This window comes from Pongo abelii, chromosome 2, assembly GCF_028885655.2.
Source record: "Pongo abelii isolate AG06213 chromosome 2, NHGRI_mPonAbe1-v2.0_pri, whole genome shotgun sequence".
NCBI lineage: Eukaryota > Metazoa > Chordata > Mammalia > Primates > Hominidae > Pongo > Pongo abelii.
In genome coordinates, this window is record NC_085928.1 from 66,305,275 (window position 1) to 66,325,442 (window position 20,168).

Here is a 20,168-nt window from a genome sequence, read left to right on the forward strand (position 1 = left end):
TCTAGGATTCCAATCTTCATTCATCTTACTTCCTACAAACTCTTACCATTCACCTGGCATGTGATTTCATCTGTGTATTTGAATCTGTATGGAAAAAGATTAATCTTTTCTCCTCAGTTTATAATCAGTAAATTCTTTTTGGCAGGTGTCAAATCTTTTTTATCTTTTTTAGAGACAGGGTCTCACTCTGTGGCCCAGGCTGGAATACAGCGGCATCATCACAGCTCACTGCAGCCTCAACTCCCAGGCTCAAGCAATCCTCCCGCCTCAGCCTGCGAGTAGCTGGGACTACAGGTGTGTGCCACCACACATAGCTAATATTTAAAACTGTTGTAGAGACAGGGTCTCGAACAAGAGACCAGCTCAATCGATCCATCCACCTTGGCCTCCTAACATGTGGGATTAAAGGCTTGAGACACCATGCCTGGCCCAGATACCAAATCTTAAAACAATTCTGTGTTCCCCAGAGTTTCTAGCAGTGCTCAGTTGCTGGCCACTGGCTCTGTGGGTGCGCAGTGGCATTGATTAGTAGGTAGTATACGAGTAGGCTGCTGGTGGTAAGTGAAACTCTCGGTTAGGATTGTGGAAGAAGACTGAATTCTGGGTAATCCCAGGGATATGCTGCATATCAGCACATCCAGGCTACAAAACACATGCTCTGAGCAGTTTCTGATTCTGAAGTTCCCCTTCCCTTCTTAGTTCTGATTGTTAAAGCAGATGCAGAGTTCCGAAAAGTTGTAAATTGAGTAAAAAATTAATTTACTGAGAATGAAAGTGTATCAGCAGTTCCACTCACATATTTTAAAATGTCTAAGAAATAAAAGAAAAATAAAGGAAGAAGGAAAGGAGGGAAGGGAGGGAGGAAGAGTGAGAGGGAGGGAGGAAGGGACGGAGGGAGGGAGGGAGGGAGGGGAGAAGGAAAAGAAGTAAAAAAGAAAGCCTGGTGTCTAGGGTGGGAAACACACAAGACTCAATCTTCAAATACTATCAGCAATTTCATAATATGGTAATTTTTAATATTAAAAGTAACTTGTAAATGTGTCTTTATAAACAATATGCATAAAATAGATCATATTCTAAAACCTTTTCTTTTTAAAATGCTTTTTCACAGTAAATTTCTTAGATGTCAGATTTTCCCTCAGAATAGTGCAACTGGAAGAAGGGAAATGTTGGCAGTGGCTCAGGACTCTCTGCTAGTACAAGTCCTTGTAGATCTCCTGCAGGAGTGGGTGAAGACTCATGTCCGTCTCCGTCTTCTTGATCACCTGCAGTAGCTGCACGTGTTCTGTGACAATCTGTCTGAGGTCTGTCATTTTCTGGAGTAGCTTGGCAAACAGCTGCGAGGACTCAGGGTGATTCAGCTTCAGCTGGAGCTCCAGGGCTTGTAGCAGGTTGTCTTGAATGTCTTCAATGGGCTTTACATTCAGCAAACCTGGGCGGTCTGGGGAAGCACATATGGAAAACACAACAGGGGGTTCAGTCAAAAAACCCTCTGGGCCCCGCCTTGGATGCCTAGGCAGCTCTACCAAGCAACTCATCTGTGTTTTTGGTTTGTTTTGCTTTGTATCTTAAATAGGTGGGGAGGAAGGGTAAGCAGATAATGGGTAAGAACTGAGGATGGAATCAGAACCAAAATGATCAGAGCTCTTTGCAGGGCCTTTTTCTGGCCAGGATGGAATCTGTGTGGTCAGCGGATGGAGCATGGCATCAAAACAATCCCGTTCCCCAAATGAAGTTTCCTCTGCTAACATGTTTCTACTCAGAAATCTCCTTTTCTTTTTTCTTTTTTTTGAGATGGAGTCTTGCTCTGTCATCCAGGCTGGAGTGCAGTGGCACGACCTCGGCTCACTACAACCTATGCCTCCCGGGATCAAGCTATTCTCCTGCCTCAGCCTCCTGAGTAGCTGGGATGATAGGTGCTCACCACGCCTTTCTAGTTTTTGTATTTTTAGTAAAGATAGGGTTTCACCATGTTGGCCAGGCTTGTCTCAAACTCCTGACCTCAAGTGATCCACCCACCTTGGCCTCCCAAAGTGCTGGGATTACAGGCATGAGCCTCTGTGCCCAGCCAGAAATCTCCTTTTCAACTTCTGCTCCTTCCTGATGAATCTATGTTTTATAGTTTCTACTCAGTTTCTTATCATAGCTTCAAATATGCTTTTTTCACAAATATGCTTTTAAAAAAAGGTTTGTCTTTTTGCTTAATTTGCTTATGCTATGTTTGCTTAATACGGCATATTTCCAAAGGACAAAACACAGTTTTAAAATACTGATATATTTTAACAGAGGTTTCTTTTGAGTGGTCAGATTGCAAGCAATTTTCACTAGTTTTTCTTTAGATTTCTTCTTTAGTTCAATTTGCAAATGGTGAACTTAAATTACTTTTAAATATTTTACTTTTTTCTTTATGTAGATCTTGTTAGATTTATTCCCAAATACTTTATAGCTTCTATTGTGAATGGACCCTTCATTTTCATTACATCTAATATATCCCCGCTGATGTGTAGAAAACTAATTGATTTTAGTATATTGAAACGATTCCAATTTTCTGAACTTTTGTCAGTTCAAATAGCTTTTAATCATGGATTTCTACTTTTTTTGGATAGATAATTATATCAGCAATGGTAGCTTTATTTATTTCTTCTTTTGCAGCGTTAACCTTTCTCATTCCCTCTTCTTGCCATGGTGTGTTGGCTAAAACCTCCAATATGGGATTAAATAATAGTAGCAATAGTAGCAATTCTTGTTTTATTCCTAACTTTGAAAATGCTTCTAATGGTTTATCAGCAACTATGATGTTTGCTATAGATTATGGAGAACATGTTTTACTCCTGACTTTCCAGGGGTTTTAAAATTTTAATTTGTTTTAGTCAGGAATGTTGTTGAATTTTTATCAAATGCTTTTACATTTTTCTATCTAAAGAGCTATGATATCTGAAGAGTTATGGTTTTATCTTAACCTAGCACAGTGAATTACATTAATAGAGTTCCTTATACTCTTGTACTCACTTGCTAATATTTTATATAGAGTTTTTGTATTTGTAGGTGATACCGGTTTAGAGTTATTTTGGGGGCCGTTCTTTGCCTGTTTTAGTAACAATGTTAACTAGCCTTATACACTGAGTTGAGAAGTTTGCCTTCTGTGTCAACGCAGTAATGATCTGTTCCCTGATGGTTTCTTAGAATTTGTTTGCAGACCCGTCTAAGCTTGGTGATAAATCTATCACTATCTTTAATTTTTCTTCCATAGTTTTTATCTATTCAGGCTTTCTACTACTTATATGGTAAAGTTTTAGTAATTTATATTGGAATAAAGTTGTAGATGATATTGTCTTAGAATATGAAATGTATTATTTTTATTCATGCCGCTTAACTTAATCTTAATGCTTTTTTTTTTTTTTTTTTTGAGACAGAGTCCTAATCTGTTGTCCAGTGCAGTGGCATCATCATGATGGCTCACTGCAGCCTCCAACTTCTGGGTTCAGGTGATCCTCCTGCTTTAGCCTCCCAAGTAGCTGGGACCATAGGCATGAGCCACCACACCCAACTAATTTCTAAATTTTTTGTAGAGGTGGGGTCTTGGTACGTAGCCCAGGCTGGTCTTAAACTCCTGGCCTCAACCAATCCTCCTGCCTCAGCCTCCCAAAGTGCTGGGAATATAGGCATGAGTCACCATGCCCAGCTCTTAGAGCTCTTTATTTGTGCATTCTCTCATTAAAAAAATCTGATTTGTCAAAGATTTATCTATATTTTGCTTTTTTAAAAAAAAACATAGCTTTTGTTTTTATTAATCAAGTCTGTTTTTAAAAATTGTGTTTTGTTTTTAATTTATTGAATTCCTTTTTAAAACTTTCTTTAGGTTTACTTTCTTCTCTTTTTCTAGTTTTTTTGAGTTGAATGCTTAATTCATTTGGTTTGGTATTCCTTGTATTCTAATAAATGCACTGAAGCCTCCACATTTTCTTCTTAGTGCCACTTTGGTTTCATCCCATGGGCTTTGATAAACGGTACTCTCATAGTTCTTTTCTAAACAGCTTGTCTTACAATTTTGATTTCATTTTTAACCTAAGAGTTATATAGAAGCATGTTTTTAAAATTCCAAGTGAAAAGTTTGGGTTTCAGTTTTTGTTTTCTATTCTCTAAGTTTTATTTTCTAATTTCTCAGTTTGTTGCCTTGGGTTAGATTATAAGGTTTTCTCAGTCAGGCTCACCAAGACAGAACATTCACTTGATCATCTATCTCATATTGATTTCAAATTTGAGCTCTTGAAGGCTATTTATTTTCTTTTAAAAACTGTAACTCTTCTCTCCTTCATGGTATGAGTTTTACCCACCTTTAATATCCTTCATGACCTGGTCCTGGTCATCTTCTAGCCTCAGTTCTGTTTCATTTTGCTCCATGTTAAGCCATATTAATCTATTTCCATACCAAGTTCCTCAAACACCCTATGTTCTGTCAGGACTCTGCACTTATTCAGATTTTATTCTTCCTGCCTGAAATGTTCTCACGTTCCCTTCACTCTTCTTATTGACTTCAACCATTTCTTCAAAATACAGCCTGTGGTGGGATTCCATCCTGAAATCCTTCCTCAACAGTATCCCTTCCTCTCTCCTGTTCGTCTCATCTCCTTTCTCTGGGCCCTCATAGCACCCTATAAACACCTCAATCACTACTATACTAGTAGGTTACATTCACTGAATGGTTATTATTTTCCAAAGATCGTGCCAAGGGCCTCATATACAACATGCCATTTAATCTTCACAATAACCCCATGAGTTCATACTTTACAGAGGGAGAAATTAAGACTTAGAGAAAAAAGTTGCATCTTACCAAGACAGGCCACTTGCTAGTAAACGCAGAGCTGACATTTGGATCTAAGTCTGTCTGGTTCCAAAGGCTCTGCTCTTATTCCTTATTATCTTATATTGTAAGTTCTGACTTTCTTGTTTCTCCCCCGTTAGACCATGAGGTATTAGAGGGCAGAGATTATGTTCTGATCATTTCTGAACCACCAGTGGAAACACAGGAAGCATTTGGTCGACTGAATTAATGAGCAAGAAAGCTGTTCTGGCCAAGAGCCCTGGATCAAAAGGCACAATTCTCCCGGCTGGTGAACAGGCCTGAAGGCAGAATCCCTACACAATGAAGAAGTCTCCTGTAAACGATGTTTTCCTGTGTCTAATAAACTCTAGTGACCTTTATCCATCGAGATGAGGCTCAAGGGAACAATGTGAGGTGGCAGAGTGGTCTCAGAGTGGGATTTTCAGAACTCTAAATATTCTTCTAAGTTAACTTTCTTACTTTTTTTCCATTAAAGAAGAAAACTGGTCTTTAGTTTGATTTTTTCACTCTCAGGTCTCCAACATATCCCATTGACCAGAATAAGTGTAATTTTCTTTTTAGATTTCAGCATTCAATTTTGGAACCATCAGCAAAAGATCTCAGATTCTGAGAAGGAACAAATGATCTGGTCCTGGCCTGGAGAACTGGGTCCCTGGGAGCATGGGGCCTTCCTCGCAGTTGCTCTATGGGAATGAAAAAGCCACTGATGCTTCACTGAAGGCTGGGCCCCAGACTGGTACCTTGGTTTAATGACTACGGATCTTCCTACTTGATAAATGTGTGCATCTCAAAGGCCAGAGGCAGATGTGCATCTAAAGACAGGTGCTGAGAGAGGCCCTCCTGGGCTGGGACCACTCAGCCTGGGCTAGGCCTCTGCTTACTAGACACTGGCTCCTGGAGCCTTTCTGCCGCTCCTCCTTCCTCCACCTTTTTTTTTTTTTTTGGGTAGAGACAGAATCTCTACATTTTCCAGGCTGCTCTTGAATGCTAGAATGCTAGGCTCAAGAGATTTGCCCTCCTCAGCTCCCCAAAGTGCTGGGATGACAAGCGGGAGCCATCGCTCCCAGCCTCCTCCTTCCTCTTGAGCAGCACCACTGGGGTCAGCCCTTGGGCTGAGGAGATGATGTTAATCTACTAGGTCCCGTTTATCATACAACCAAGCCCTAACATGCAACTGATCAGGGCTTGCTGGAAACACTTGGCTCCGGTGCAGTGTCATGGAACTGGCCTCTCTAGGAGTGGAGAGGGATCTGGTTTGGATTTTCAAACCCCTCTTTGGCAAGTTATTCTTTATGATGTGATGGATGAAGCTTGGCTGAAGGGCTGAAATTTTGTGGCCATGGAGTAAGTATATTTTCTGCAATGACAAGTTAGATCATTTACAGATCAGTCCCATTGTCCCGCTCACTGAGCCTCCGTTAAGGCAAGATGGTTTAGGAAAGGAGGGCAGCAGAGAAAAGTTGCATATTCTACATCTAAAGCTTTCACTCACCAGCTCTGTGACCTTGGGCAAACTGATTAAGATCACTGGGCTCAATTTTCTTGTCTAAACAAAACAGACCGGACTAAATAGATAATCTCAAAGATTCTAATTCAAAAATTGTAAGATATATTCTCATTTGTAATTCCCTTTACATAATTCAACTGGGGAAACATACTCAAACATCTAATTGAAAAAGCATATTAACATTAAACTTAGAACACCTGACTTACTTAAACAACAATAAAGCTTCCTTTGGTCTTTAAGCTGTAGTCAAGGGCAAAAGGGATCTGCCAGGGTTGTTCCCTACCCTCCACCCTCCAACTGGTCACGAGCTCCCCACTAGTCTCTTTCCCCTTTCTGCTCCACGCACACTCAGTCCTTTACTGAGCTAAGCCAGGTGCCACAGTTGTGCCACAGAAATCCATCCAAACACCCACACTGTGCCAGGGCCTTTCTCTTCTCTCTCCATTCCCAACAGCCGAGTGCCTGAAAAGGCACTGTTCCCAGGAGGCCCGCCTGAGATCCTCTCCCTGCACCTTGCTGAGGTTACAGTTGAGTCCGGAGTAGGGCCAGGGCCAAGGGTCCTCTCTGCTGAGGGAGGCTGCCTAGAAGGCCCTTTTGGGAAGTGTGTGTGACTCAGACTCCAGGACTTAGCATTCGAGGAGGCTGGAGTCAATTACTAGTTCCCTACTCCCCAGGCTGTGAAGAATTGGGAAAGAAATCTTTCCGGTCTCCATCCACATGGTCCTGGAATTGATTACAGAGCACTGTTGATTATAGGCAAATCTACAAAGCTTCCATCTCATTCAGATCTGGTTCTGTTAAGTGGAGGGTTTATCTGAAGCAGATTCAAACGTTCTGGTCCTCTTGAGATCTGCCCACCTGGGCTGGGTGTTTCCCTAGCACAGATTTTCTCAGGAGGTGTCTCAATTAGGGAACCAGATGACCACAGCGGAGTCTCCTGAAGGAGAGGCAGAAAAAATGCAGGCGGTTTCGTCTCTATTCTAGGAGCTGCTCTCCCGGCTTTCTGCATCTTTCCCTATTGGCTCTCTGATAGAGACTAATCTGAAACCGACTGTCCCTAGGGCGTTAAAAAACAAAACAAACAAACAAACAAACAAAACAAATCTGATTGCAGGGCAGCTGCAAATTGATCCACAGACAATGAAAGACCTTAGTTCAGGCGTGGGCTGAAAACTGGAGGGGAGGCAGGGCTACTTAGGGAACCCAGTACTTTGCAATGTAAGTTCCTTTTGCGCTTCCTCTCAAGTTTCCTTTATTGCACGGCTCCCTAAGTTTACAGGCATGTTCTAGGAGGCGGTGGATTGGGAAACTGAAGACTTGAGTCCTGTTTCTCTTCCACTTAGTTTCTGTGTGCCTCTGGACAAATCATCTAATCTTTCTGGGTTTAGGCTTAGTTTTCAAGACAATGACATTTCTTTCATAAGCGTATGGTGAGAATGAAATAGGTAGAGGAACTTTAGAACATATTATAATTCTTGTGTTTGTTCGAATAAAGGCAGTTTCCATGGGGTTGGGGTCAGGAGTGTAAGTAGGAGTGGGTGGCATATCAACAGTCAGGAAATTGAAGGTTTTTGAGTTGTTCTTGGTTGGAGCAGAAATTCAGGAGCTCAAGAAAAATAATGCCTGATGCAGACATGTTTGGGGTTTCAGGCAAGTTCTCGTTCCTGTAGTTGAGTGCACATAGGCAAGGTGGTTTAAGAACAATAACAAAACAAAAAACCCACGTGCCCCAATTCACTACTTCCTTGAAGAAATGATGCTGGGAATTTGAGGGTACTTTTCTGATCCAACCATCAGAATCACAGTGGGCCTAAACGGAATTCAGCAAAGTACCATGGTGTGGCCTATAGCAATTCCTTCCCACCACATCCTACCAAAAGGAAAAAATAATTCAGCAAAATTATACATGTGTCCTCTTAATATTTAAATTTGAATCGGAGCTTGGTCTAGTGCAGGGATTACCAATTTTGGCTACATATTAAAATTATCTGGGGAGACTAAAAAAGCAAACGAATGCCTGGGACCCATCCCTAGAGATTCTGATTCACTTGCCTGGGGTATGACCTTCAGGATTTTTAATAGCTCTTGGGTGATTCTAATGTGTGGCCAAGGGTGCACACTACCAGCTGAGTGAGAAGAAGTTGGAATTACAACTTTGCAAGCTAGGTAACCTTGGGCAAGTTCCTTAACCTTTCTATACTTCGGTTTCCTCACTTTAACAATTGGAGCTGTAGCGGTAATTTAACTCATAGTGTTGGTTAGAGGACTGAGGGACATACGGAAAGTGCTTAGCACCGTGTCTGTTGTACAGTAAATTAGCTATTACTATTTTCATTACTGCTCTGTAAACTTGCCTCATTTTCTTCTTACCTTTCTTTTCCTCTCATTTCTCTGATTTTCTTGGGTCCTTTCTATATTTTTCCTATTCTTTCTTCCTCAATTATTGCTCCCTTCAGCCTTTTTCTTTTCTCTTCAGCCTTCCTCCCCTCCGCCCCCCGCTGCTTTCTGGATGTTTTCCCCTTTCCACTCCTGGGCCTGCACCTTGTTGGGGATTTATAAGAACGCTAGCAGGGCCAGCTTAAATCAATCAGAGGTCTGAGCCATGGATGATTTGAGGAGCAATGTCATTTACTGCTGCTTTCAGGGAAAGGGGATGACATAAAATAGAGATCTTGCAAATGCTTTGACAAACAGATAAAGATCATCTGTAACCAGCACATTCTGCAGTGAACACACATGTTACTGGTAGAGCCTTCACTCTGAAGTGGGTTAACATTCTGACACTTGCCGGTTTAAATAACAGTTTCACATTTAATTGCTTCCCCTATCTATGCCCGATAACAATAATATATATGACTGGGCCAGGATGGTGGAGCGGGATAACCATAATAAAAATCAAACCAGCCAATGTTTTCTTTGATCCGCCTATTAAATAGCGATTACATATCAACTTGCCTCAACTCAACACTCCACTCCCACCTCCAATATGCAACTCCCAAACCACAAAACAGAGCGCAAGCCCATCTGGTGACAGGGTGGGCAACCCTTTCCTGTGTGCCATGTTCAAAGCCCCTCCACTCGACAGCACCACCAGTGGAAACTGAGCATGGGCTCTGTCATTTCTGGGTCTCTCAGAGTGAAAATGGAACCTGAGATTTCTGTCCGACCCTGGAAAGCCCTTGTGTCCCTACCTCTGTGCACCCTGGGGTTAGGGGCCCCCTGTCGTTCTAGTCATTCCAGGTCACTCAATTTACGTCCAGCCATGCGGTTTGCTCCCCACCTTTTTGTCAGGACCAGGGGAGCCATCTGCAGTCTCCCCTTAAGCCTAGTGATGTATGTATATTTCTGCTCCTTCTCTGTCCAAGAAGGAATCTGATTGGGGCTGGAAATGCAGGGTGGGAGGTAGAGGAAGAAGGGTGGTGCTGAAATGGGAAGAACGATCCTTTCCAAGTCTCCCACTAACCTGCCATCTCCATGCCCTGAATCCGTCTGGTGGCTCTACCCTGCGATGCTCTGGGCAGGATAAGGGGAGGGAAAGGAAGAGAGAAGGGAAGACTAAGAACTCCTACCCTTCCTTACTCCCTCAACTTCTGGAAATGGCAACAGCACATGAAGGGCAGTAAGTGAAGTTAAAAGCTGCCAGGTATGACTTCTCTCCACCCCACTCCCCCGCTGTCCTCCTTCCCAATGTCTCTGAGAAAAACCTGTGATCTCAGAACACAGGCACGCTCTCTAAATATGGTCTAAACACATGAAGTCCCCAAGAAGTTCATGGGAATTCCTGAAGGCTGGGAATCCAGCAGTCCTGCCATTCCCCGTCTCCTTCGGGGGCCACAGGACGTCCGAATCCTCCCCACTTCGAGGCCCTCCCCTTCCTCCAGGATCTCTTTCCTTCTGGGTTTTGTTCTCAACCCACACCTAATCCCCTTAAATCGATAGTTGATAAAGCGATTAGCTGATATCTCCTAGGAGTATTTATATTGTAATACTCGATCTTAAGAATGACTGTTGGTGGCATTTCCAGCAATGTGACTGGCAGGATTGAGTGGCACTGCTTCAAATCATATCATATAGGGCAAAAGGGAAAATTAGCATTTATTGTGGCTGAACATGTCCCAGGCATTGTGCCAGAGGCTTCACATCATGTTATTTGATTTGCTCAGGGTCCTGATAAGGAAATTAAGGCTCAGGGAGGTAAATAATTGCCGCAAGCACACATCTAGGAAGAGAGAGAGTGGGGATTTGGAACTCCTGTCCCTCTGATTCCAGGGCTTTGCACTGGGCCAGGCTGCCTCTTCTGGTCTACCTACTTGTGATGCTGGTGAACCCTCCAAAGATTTCTCTAGGACTGTGTGATGCCTTCACTACCTCTGTCTGTTAGGAGTGATTTGAACCAGTGCTGGGTTTTCATTCTTCCTCACTTGCAGATGATCTGTCTGAACGTCTTGGTGAACTGTGCCAGTCTGGAAGGCTGCCTGGGGTCACTCAGAGTTTAAACACACATTGTGAGAGCCCAAAATGATAAAGTGCTCCAGAAAGCAGCCCACTGACTGATCGACTGAGCCTCTTCCAGGACTGCTGGTGTGGGGACAGGAATGACTCAGCGTTCGACCTCATAGTCAGTCTCTGAGGGCAAATCCAATTGCTTGCTCGCTCACTGGGATGATCCCAGCCTACCATGCCTGGGCTGGGGAAGGGATTTTATTTCTCAACCAGTCACAGATAAAGATGCTTCTATATTTTACAAACAACAAAAGCCTGTATATGTATATGTTTAAAGTATATCAGATGATTCTAGGATGTTTCATCTCCTCCCCATCATTCTATCCCTGCCCCCAGCTCTGTGGTTTTTAAAAATTGGGTGCCAGTTGAGAACTCATAAATAAACTTCACCCTTGTCAAACCAAGTCTATGGGGTTATGAAAATAGTGAACTAATGGGACATTTCTAGATAACTCAAAGCGAGTCATTATTCAAAGCCATTCTGCCAACTAGCTGTGGAGGCATGATGAGAGGAGTGGCCTAAGAGAGGAGCCTCACAAGCTATGCAGAAACAACATAGGTGCCCGTAAAATTTCTTCCAGTTAATAAATAAGTGTTATTACTCTCAGACACAATCGTAGCCCAGATAGGGGACAGAAACTATGCAGTAACACTCTTTGGCTGTTGTCCTGCTCAAGAGAAAGCAGATATCCTTGTTTATTTGCAATATTACAAGAAAAGAGAGAAAAACAATTTTCACCATGTAGGCACCAGCCTGTCTTGTCCAAAAACACTCTACGGATGAGGGAGCTAAATATTTAGCTGGTACAGGAGAGGTGGGAGAAAGTGGGCTGATTGTTGTTCACAGTATTTTTAATATCTATGTTTTGTAATATTTTGGGTTTGGTCTCCTCTCCAGTTAACTACTAATGTAGATGCTAGCAGATGAAGAGGGGGTGGAAAGCACTGGGCTGTGCAGAAGCAGAGGCTCCATAAGCTGGAGTTTCCTCCAGGAAAGCATTGGCCTATTCAAGCAAGTACATCCTGTCTTTTGTTCCAGAGAGAAGACGACCCTTTCCATTTTAGAGCTGGGAACAGTCTCAAGAGTTTGAAGGGCAGCTATGGGACAGGGAAGAGAGATGAATACTCCCAAATCCAGTGCTCCTCAAACTCAGTGCTGATTGAACACTGGTATTCTGTGAGCTGGAATGAGTGTTCTGCCGTGACAGCTGCATCAGGGTTATTCTGTTTGTTTCTGAAGGGCAGGAACAAATGAAGGGACTGGATGGTATTTCAACAATTTAACATTCCTCTCATAAATTTTTCTGCAACCACTTATCTATATTAGAACCTAGTATAAGATGGTATCTGATTAAGCAGAGATGTGTTTACTTAGTTATTTAAAGTTGACTGTCCATTTTCATGGGGAGTTCTGCAAACAGTACTATTATTTCCAGGTACCTGCTGGCTGAACAAATTAAAGAACCAGAACACCAGTCTTCAGCCCTATTACCAGGCCCTATTCCTTCCTCAAGTAATTTTCAAAACCTAGGGTGTTAATTTTGTTAGACAGATTAAAATGGTGTCTTAAGGAGGGCTTTGGATATTAATAAGTAATATCTGAACTATAATCTGGAGATTTTTTTTTTTTTTGAGACAGGATCTCGCTCTGTTGCCGAGGCTGGAGTGCAGTGGCACAATCACAGCTCACTGCAGCCTCAAATTCCTGGGCTTAAGCAATCCTCCTGCCTCGGCCTCCAGAGTAGCTTGGACTACACATGCATGCGCCATCACACCTGGCTAATTTTTGTATTTTTTGTAGAGACGAAGTCTCCCTATGTTGCCCAGGCTGGTCTCAAACTTCTGGGCTCAAGGGATCTTCCAACTTTGGTTTCCCAAAATGTTGGGATTACAGGTATAAGCCACTGTGCCTGGCCTTGGAAATTCTTAATTACAATATCTGCAGGCAATATGGAAATAGGCAGTTTTTGATAACCGCCAAAGAACTCCAAGACTGAAGCAATTAATTGAGATGCTTCCACATCTCAATACGCAAAAAGTAGGGTCTAATGGTTAATTAAGTGCACCAGTTTTAAAGTCTGAGAGACCTGGGTCTGAACCTTGACCTCACCGATTAGTAGCTCTGTGACCTTCGGCAAACTGCTTAACCTCTTTAAATTTCCATTTTCTCCATCTATAAAATGGAGGTAATAAAAGACCATGTATGCAGCCATGTAGTCTTCCTACCAAGAAACCCAAACAAACAGATTATGGGTGTATATAAAGTGCCCAGGACAGATTCTCCCACATACTGAAGCTTTCAACAAATGGTAGGTAGTATTATAATCATTTCGGATGATTATTCACTCAACAAGCATTTATTGAATAACTTATTCTGGGCTAGCACTAGGCTTTGATTCTACTTTAATTCCAACAAATTTTAAAAAAATCTATCTATCTGGTATGACCCATGGGGGAGCCCCAGGGACCCCAGGTTACTGACCTGATAGAACTAGGTCTTATCCAATTAACATAAAATATCTGCTCCTCTTTGATCTATAAATGTATAGCAATGAGAACAATTCCCCTGCTTCTACCCTATTCTCCTTGCCCACTCAACAGCAGAAAAGTCTATGATCATGCCAAGAACAGCCATCCAAAGTGGCTTCACAGAGAAGGAACAGTGCTGGGACTGCTGGAAAAAGAAGGAGCTGCCCTCGAGGTGGTTTGCGTCACCAGGCCAGACTCAGGAGGGCACAGGAGGAGACTGGATGACTTGCCATCTGCAGCCGTTGTAGTGATATCGGCAGCTTCTCTGTCATTAGGACAGCGATGGCAATTTGCCTTGAAAAATATATTGTAAAATCCAGTTAATTTCCTCCCCCGTATCTTGGAGGTTTAGGAAGAACTGAAATGGATTCCAAACTGTTTTGAATTAACAAAAAGAGCTTTTGCCTGCTGCAGAGTTCCAGCTGGAACTCTCCCACACTTTTTCTTCACAAAACAGCAAACACTCAAGGGGGCAAAACATCCACCAGAGTGTCCTGGGGCTTGTCAGCTTCACTGGGCTTTACGCTTGGCTTTGGCTGCTGGGTAGGTTTTGGGAGTTTGCTAGGGTGGCTGGCATGATGCTGCGGCGCCAGTTGCAAACATGGCTTTGCTGGAGGCAGTTTTATTACTCTTGACGCCGCCCAGCCTGTCAGTAAGACTAGGGAGTGCAAGGGAAGTTATTGTTTACCATGATGACCAAGGAAGCGCTGTTCCTGGCTTCTAGGTATGGGCCTACTTTAGGGATATAGTGAAGAGAGAACAGGTTGCAGCCACCAACACAAGAGTGAGTGTGCTGACCACAATCCACTGGCCAGGGCCAGAGGGGACAGTTACGACATCCAGGTTTCAATGTTAGTTCCACGGTGGCACTAGTTTGTCAGATCTCAGACAAATCGCTTAAGTTTATGACCCTCACTTTTCTTTCTGTGAAATGAGAATTAAAAGCCCAGGAGCACTGTCAGGATCGAATGAGAGAATGGACATGAAATGCCCTTAAAAAGGTACCAAGTCCTGAACTTTGGTTCTAGAATAGGTTGCTGTTCCTTTCATTTAGTCTAATTCTTGCCCCCAAGCTCAGGGGAGAAAGAGAGAGGGGAGAAAGACTCGAGAAGAACTAGGTCATCTTTCTCAGCAACTTGGTTTGAGAGCTGAGTGAACAGCAGAGATGCTAAGCCCAGGCAAATCTAAGTACCAATCAAATGGTATCAGCAGTTTTTAAGGCTGAAGTTCAATGGCAGCAATCTTAGGTAGCAACTCCACTTTCCCCAGCAAATACTGAGTTGGGTCAAATCAGTTACTTTCATCTAAAAATCTCTTTGAGTCCTCTAGGTACACCCCCATTAATCCCCAATTCCTTACCCCCACCCACTCTTAGATGATGTACATCTTGCTCATCTTTCTTTTAGTCTGGGGCCCTAAGTGCCTTTGCTGAAGTGAAGTTCTTCTGTGAATCCACAGCCAGCTCAGAATGAGGCCAACTGGATCCCCAACAAAAGCACTTCTTTCTGAAACCACCAAAGTAATTGATAGACTTTAGAATAAATTGCAGAGGAGAAAACAATCACTCTTGTTAAGATTGGGTAGGATCAGAAATTTGTTTAGCGGATGAAAGCCTCTTGCTTAGCTGAATGGAAAATCTGGAATAGGAGGAAAAACTAATTGAGAAATTTTGTCTTACTCTAAGGAAGCACAATCGGGGAGGTGGATCTCACCCTCGATAGATGCCTGAGATTCAGATCTCACTTCATAAAGCCCAGAATTCTCATGACTGTTTCTTGTCTAGACCTTGCCTAGTAGAAACTAAGTACCTTTGAATGGCTCATTTCAAATGCTTCCCTTTGTATATGTGGGTAGGAATACAAACTGCTATGAACATACACATATGTGTACGTATATATCTATATACGTGAGTGTGCATGTAAACTTCTTGATAGGAAAAATAGGACTTTGTTAATTCTATTTTATCCTAAGGGCAAAGCCCTTTACTTTTCACTTATACTTTTCTGTACTCTTTCAATTATAAAATGACTGTGTATTACTTTTATTTAAAAAGTTAACAAAAAGTATTAACAAAGAGTATGTAATGACATGGGAAATTGACTAAGTGAAAAGAATAGACATGGGATATATAGCATGCTTAGGAAAAATATTTGAAATAAATTAAATATTAATATATTTCCAAATTTTATTAAAAGTAAAATGTGCCTTAAAATAGTAGATAAATAGTCTGGGTGCAGTGGCTCATGCCTGTAATCCCAGCACTTTGTGAGGCTGAGGCAGGTGGATCATGAGGTCAGGAGTTTGAGACCAGACTGGCCAACATGGTGAAACCCTGTCTCTACTAAAAATGCAAAAATTAGCTGGGTGTAGTGGTACATTCCTGTAATCTCAGCTACTAGGGAGGCTGAGGCAAGAGAGTCGCTTGAACCCAGGAGGCGGAAAACTCAGCTGTAGTGAGCCGAGATCGCACCACTGCAAGACAGAACAAGACTCCATCTCGAAAAATAAAATCAAATAAAATGAAGTAAAATAAAATACTAGATAAATAATATCAACTGTTTTTCTAATCTGGTTTTTCAAAATTTAATATTTTTCTTCTGGCAAACCTCTTATATACTGGAATCTCATCCTTTTTTGCTGAATTAATCAAAGATACCAGAGAGCCAGGGATTAATTTAGGAAGTAGATTTGGTCAAGATATTAAACCATGCCAGGTAGTATATTTTTGTTCTACTAAACATAATGTCGGCCGGGCATGGTGGCTCATGCTTATAATCCCAGCACTTTGGGAGGCCGAGGCAGGCGGATCACCTGAGGTCAGGAGTTCGAGACCAGCCTGACCAATATGATGAAACCCCGTCTCTACTAAAAATACAAAAATTAGCCAAGTGTGGTGGCATGTGCCTGTAATCCCAGCTACTCGGGAGGTTGAGACAGGAGAATCCCTTGAACCCGGGAGGTGGAGGTTGCAGTGAGCCGAGATCGTGCCATTGCATTCCAGCCTGGGCAACAAGAGTAAGACTTCGCCTCAAAAACAAAAAAACAAACAACAAACAACAACAACAACAACAACAGCAAAAACCCATAATATCAAATAGTTATTTTAAAGTGAATCACGACTTGACCCTGGACTTAACAGCTCCAAAGGTAAACTATGCCGTATTGTGATCTATTTGCACCCTAGGCATTTAAAGGCCGGTATTCCGCATGATGTGATGGTAGAGAGTGTAGAGTCTGAGCCAGCATGCCTGGCTCACAATCCTGTCTCCATCTTTTGCTAGCCACGTGACCTCAGGCAAATGAGAAAACCTCTCAGTGCTTTGGTTTCCTCATTTGTAAAATGGTCCTTACTTCCCTGAATTGTTGTGAGGATTGAATAAATATGCATGAAGTGCTTAGAACACTGCCTGGCACACAGCAAGTACTAAATAAATGTTTGCTATTCTTATGACTACTGCACTATGCACCTGATTTCAGAAACATTCTCCTTTCAACTGGACAACAAGACGACATAGGGATCGTGCTCTTTATAATACATTGTGCAGTTATACACAGTTTACCACTATCCCCTGATGGGTTTTTCACAGAGGATACACTGTAGAGTACATACAGAAAGCTCACCCGAAGTCCACTTCAATAGGAAAACTTGCCACTTAAAAACAATTTTTATACAGAGAGATGAAAGTATAACTTTCTTCTACTCATGAGAGGCGAATGAAAGTAACGTTTAGATTGTGCGTGGTGGCTTATGCCTATAATTCCAGCGCTTTGGGACACCAAGGTGAGAAGATTGCTTGAGGTCAGGAATCTGAGATCAGCCTGGGCAACATAATGATACCTCATCTCTACAAAAAAATTTTAAAAATTAGCAGTGAATGTTGGTGTGCACCTGTAGTCCTGTCTACTCAGGAGGCTGAGGTGGGAGAATCGCTTGAGCCCAACTGTAAAATGGCCACGTATTACTTTTATGAAGTAGCATGACCATAGCTTACTAACTGCAGTTAGAAGCTGCAGTGAGCTATGATTGTGCAACTGCACTCCAGTCTGGGTGACAGAGTGAGGCCCTGTCTCACACACAAAAAAAAAAAAAAAAAAAAAGAAAAAAGTCACACTCAGACGAAAATCTGGCTTTTGGAATTGGTTAGTCAGATCATGTACTTGCAGGGCCAAAAATACAACAAATTGCTAAATAACTAAATTTATTTCTATGTTGTGTGTTCGGTTCAGATTGCATTCTTAATCACAACTAACTACCTCACAAAGGTACTTTAAGGGAAGCCATCAGAGGAATCCACACAAGAGAGTGGGTGGAGGTCAGTAGGTATTCCTTAATTCCTGATATCACGAAAGCAATTCAAAGTAGTATCTTACTGATGGTGGGGCAGGAGCATGATTTGACCAGAAATACTTAGTAGTCCCTTCTCTACATCAAGTGAGCATTGTCTTAAGCAAAGTTATACATGCCATTACTTACAGGAACCAAAGATTAGATTGGCCTCTAATCTTCCTTTCTGGAAAGAAAAGAAAGAGACAAAGAAAAGAAAAGAAAACGAAAAAGGAGAAGAGGGCATTTGACTGGAAAAAATATATTGTTGAGGGATGAAAGAGACGATCCTGGGTTACTTATAACTCTCACACCGCAAACCTATGATACTCTTTCTTGGTACAGTGTTTTGCATGTGTAGTGATGATTCATGGCATTATGCCATTGACACTTAAAGTGACAATGCAGACTAACACTAAGGAAATCCAAAATTCTTTTGGCCACCCCACCGTCATCCCACCCTCTTTCATAGAAGATCAAAAGACAAATCTTACCTCCACTGAGAATAATGACAGCAATAAATATTGCCAAGTCGCTGTCATCTAATTCCAGTGCATTGAACTTCACAGCAAACTCAAACTTGGGCTCCATAAAGTCACCAAAAGGCTTTCGCAGGCTCTTTAGAAACTCCCTTGTCATGAAGCCTTGGCCCTCGGATATGAGAACCCCATCTTTATTCATCAAGGAGGCCAGCATTGTGTAAATGATCTCGTGGACTCCATATTTGAGGAGAGTTACTTGGTCATTCAAGTCAAGATTTACAAAACCAGGAATGCTTTTGGCATACTCTGTGATCTCTTGCACAGCCTCCACGGAGCGAAACTGGCAGCCCTGAAAGATGCGGATGGCCACCTCTTTGCTCTGCTCCTGCAGGGGGGTGATGTGTTTGAACTTGATTTTATCTTCTCCCATCATTAAGGAATTCATGTCATAGATAACGAATGGCTGCAAATAAAACAGGGAAAACGTGGGTGACTTGGAGATTTCTAACTCACAGTGAATGCCACCCCAGTTCAGAAAACTGTTTATGTAAACTTGCTTTGCTAACTAAAATCTTTAAAGCTGAAGATGCTTAATAATGAGAAAATACTCTCAAGTTCTTTTATTCATCTTAATTATCTTCTGGGACCAAACATATTTCACCAATTTTGGTCTTCTTTCCCTTCAATTTACACTATAACACTTTACCTATGACTGGCTAAGAGTCCTGATTTCCTTTGTTTGGGGAGTCTTCATTGTTGATTTTTATATGTATTTATTTGTTTGTTTGTTTTTGAGACAGAGTCTCACTCTGCGCCCAGGCTGAATTACAGTGGCACAATCAGGGCTCACTGCAACCTCCACCTCCCAGGTTCAAGCAATTCTCCTGCCTCAGCCTCCTGGGTAGCTGGGATTACTGGCATGCACTAACACACCCAGCTGATTTTTATATTTTTAGTAGAGACAGGGTTTCACCATGTTGGCCAGGCTGGTCTTGAACTCCTGGCCTCAAGTGATCTGCCCGCCTTGGCCTCCCAAAGGGCTGGGATTACAGGCATGAGCCACCACGCCCGGCTGATTGTTGATTTTTAAAATGATACAATACAAAATCTACTGTTTATCTTGGCTTTCAACGAAATACACTTTTAACCTTCTTTCAATAAAAAATCATTTCAGCAACTCAGCGTTGAAAATACCCACTTGAACATAAAGTAACTTTACAGGTTTAAAAAAATTTTTTTTCTTAAATTTTTTTTTTCCTTTTCCTTTGTTCTCCTTCACAGGTAATAACTTTTCTGTTTTAGATGAAATCTTCTCAGATCACAAATGAAACTATGTGCACATAAAATATGCTTAATTATTAAAAATCACTCTGAAAGCAGATTAGAGCTCTTGAACCAAGAAAATGTCTATTTCTTTTTTTAATGCTCTGGAAGCCATCTATTTCACAAAGAGCAGATATAGAAGGCCTATAGGTGAATGCTGCAAAAAAACAGTTTTGAATTTATATTTTAAAATATCTGTCCTTATAGGTCAAACAATCAATAAAATACATGCCCCAATTATTCAAGTTTGCAATAGGCTGCCTTCAAAAGTTAAGTCGTTTGGTCATGACATTCTCTGTCTCTTACTTCCCTTGTATAGAACTAACCAAGGTTTGTAGTCATTGAGAAATTCTCAAGGCTGTTCTGACTAAGGGGCATCATTTTACTTATACTGGATACACTGAATGACACATAAGGAGTTAAACCTTGAATCCTGTTCAAATACTTGTACACCTGAAAGCACTGGAAGAAGAGCTGAGGGTATCTGGGTTCCAGCTTTGGTTCTGTGGTGAGCTATGTGACTTGAGAAAAGTCATTTACCTTTCCTAGGCCTTAAATTTCTCAATCAGGGGTTTCCATCTCTTCTCCGGAGGAAATTCTAGTTGCATTTCTCAGAAGCAGGATGTGTGTGGGGAGTGGGCATACGTGTGGAGAGGT

General features: G+C 42.0%; 1 protein-coding gene across 5 annotated transcripts in view; it reads right to left on the reverse strand.

Annotated features, from left to right (window-relative positions):
* Positions 1-994: 994 nt before the first annotated feature.
* PPARG (peroxisome proliferator activated receptor gamma) overlaps positions 995-20,168 on the reverse strand; it is a 146,669-nt gene continuing 127,495 nt past the window's right edge. For 4 of the 5 annotated variants that reach the window (XM_024243965.3, XM_054550182.2, XM_024243964.3 and 1 more), the window contains 2 exons: positions 18,201-18,651; positions 995-1,441 (listed from right to left, as the gene is read on the reverse strand). In XM_024243965.3, the coding sequence (XP_024099733.1) occupies positions 1,194-1,441; positions 18,201-18,651 (699 nt within the window). In that variant the 3' untranslated portion in view covers positions 995-1,193. 5 annotated transcript variants of the gene reach the window in all.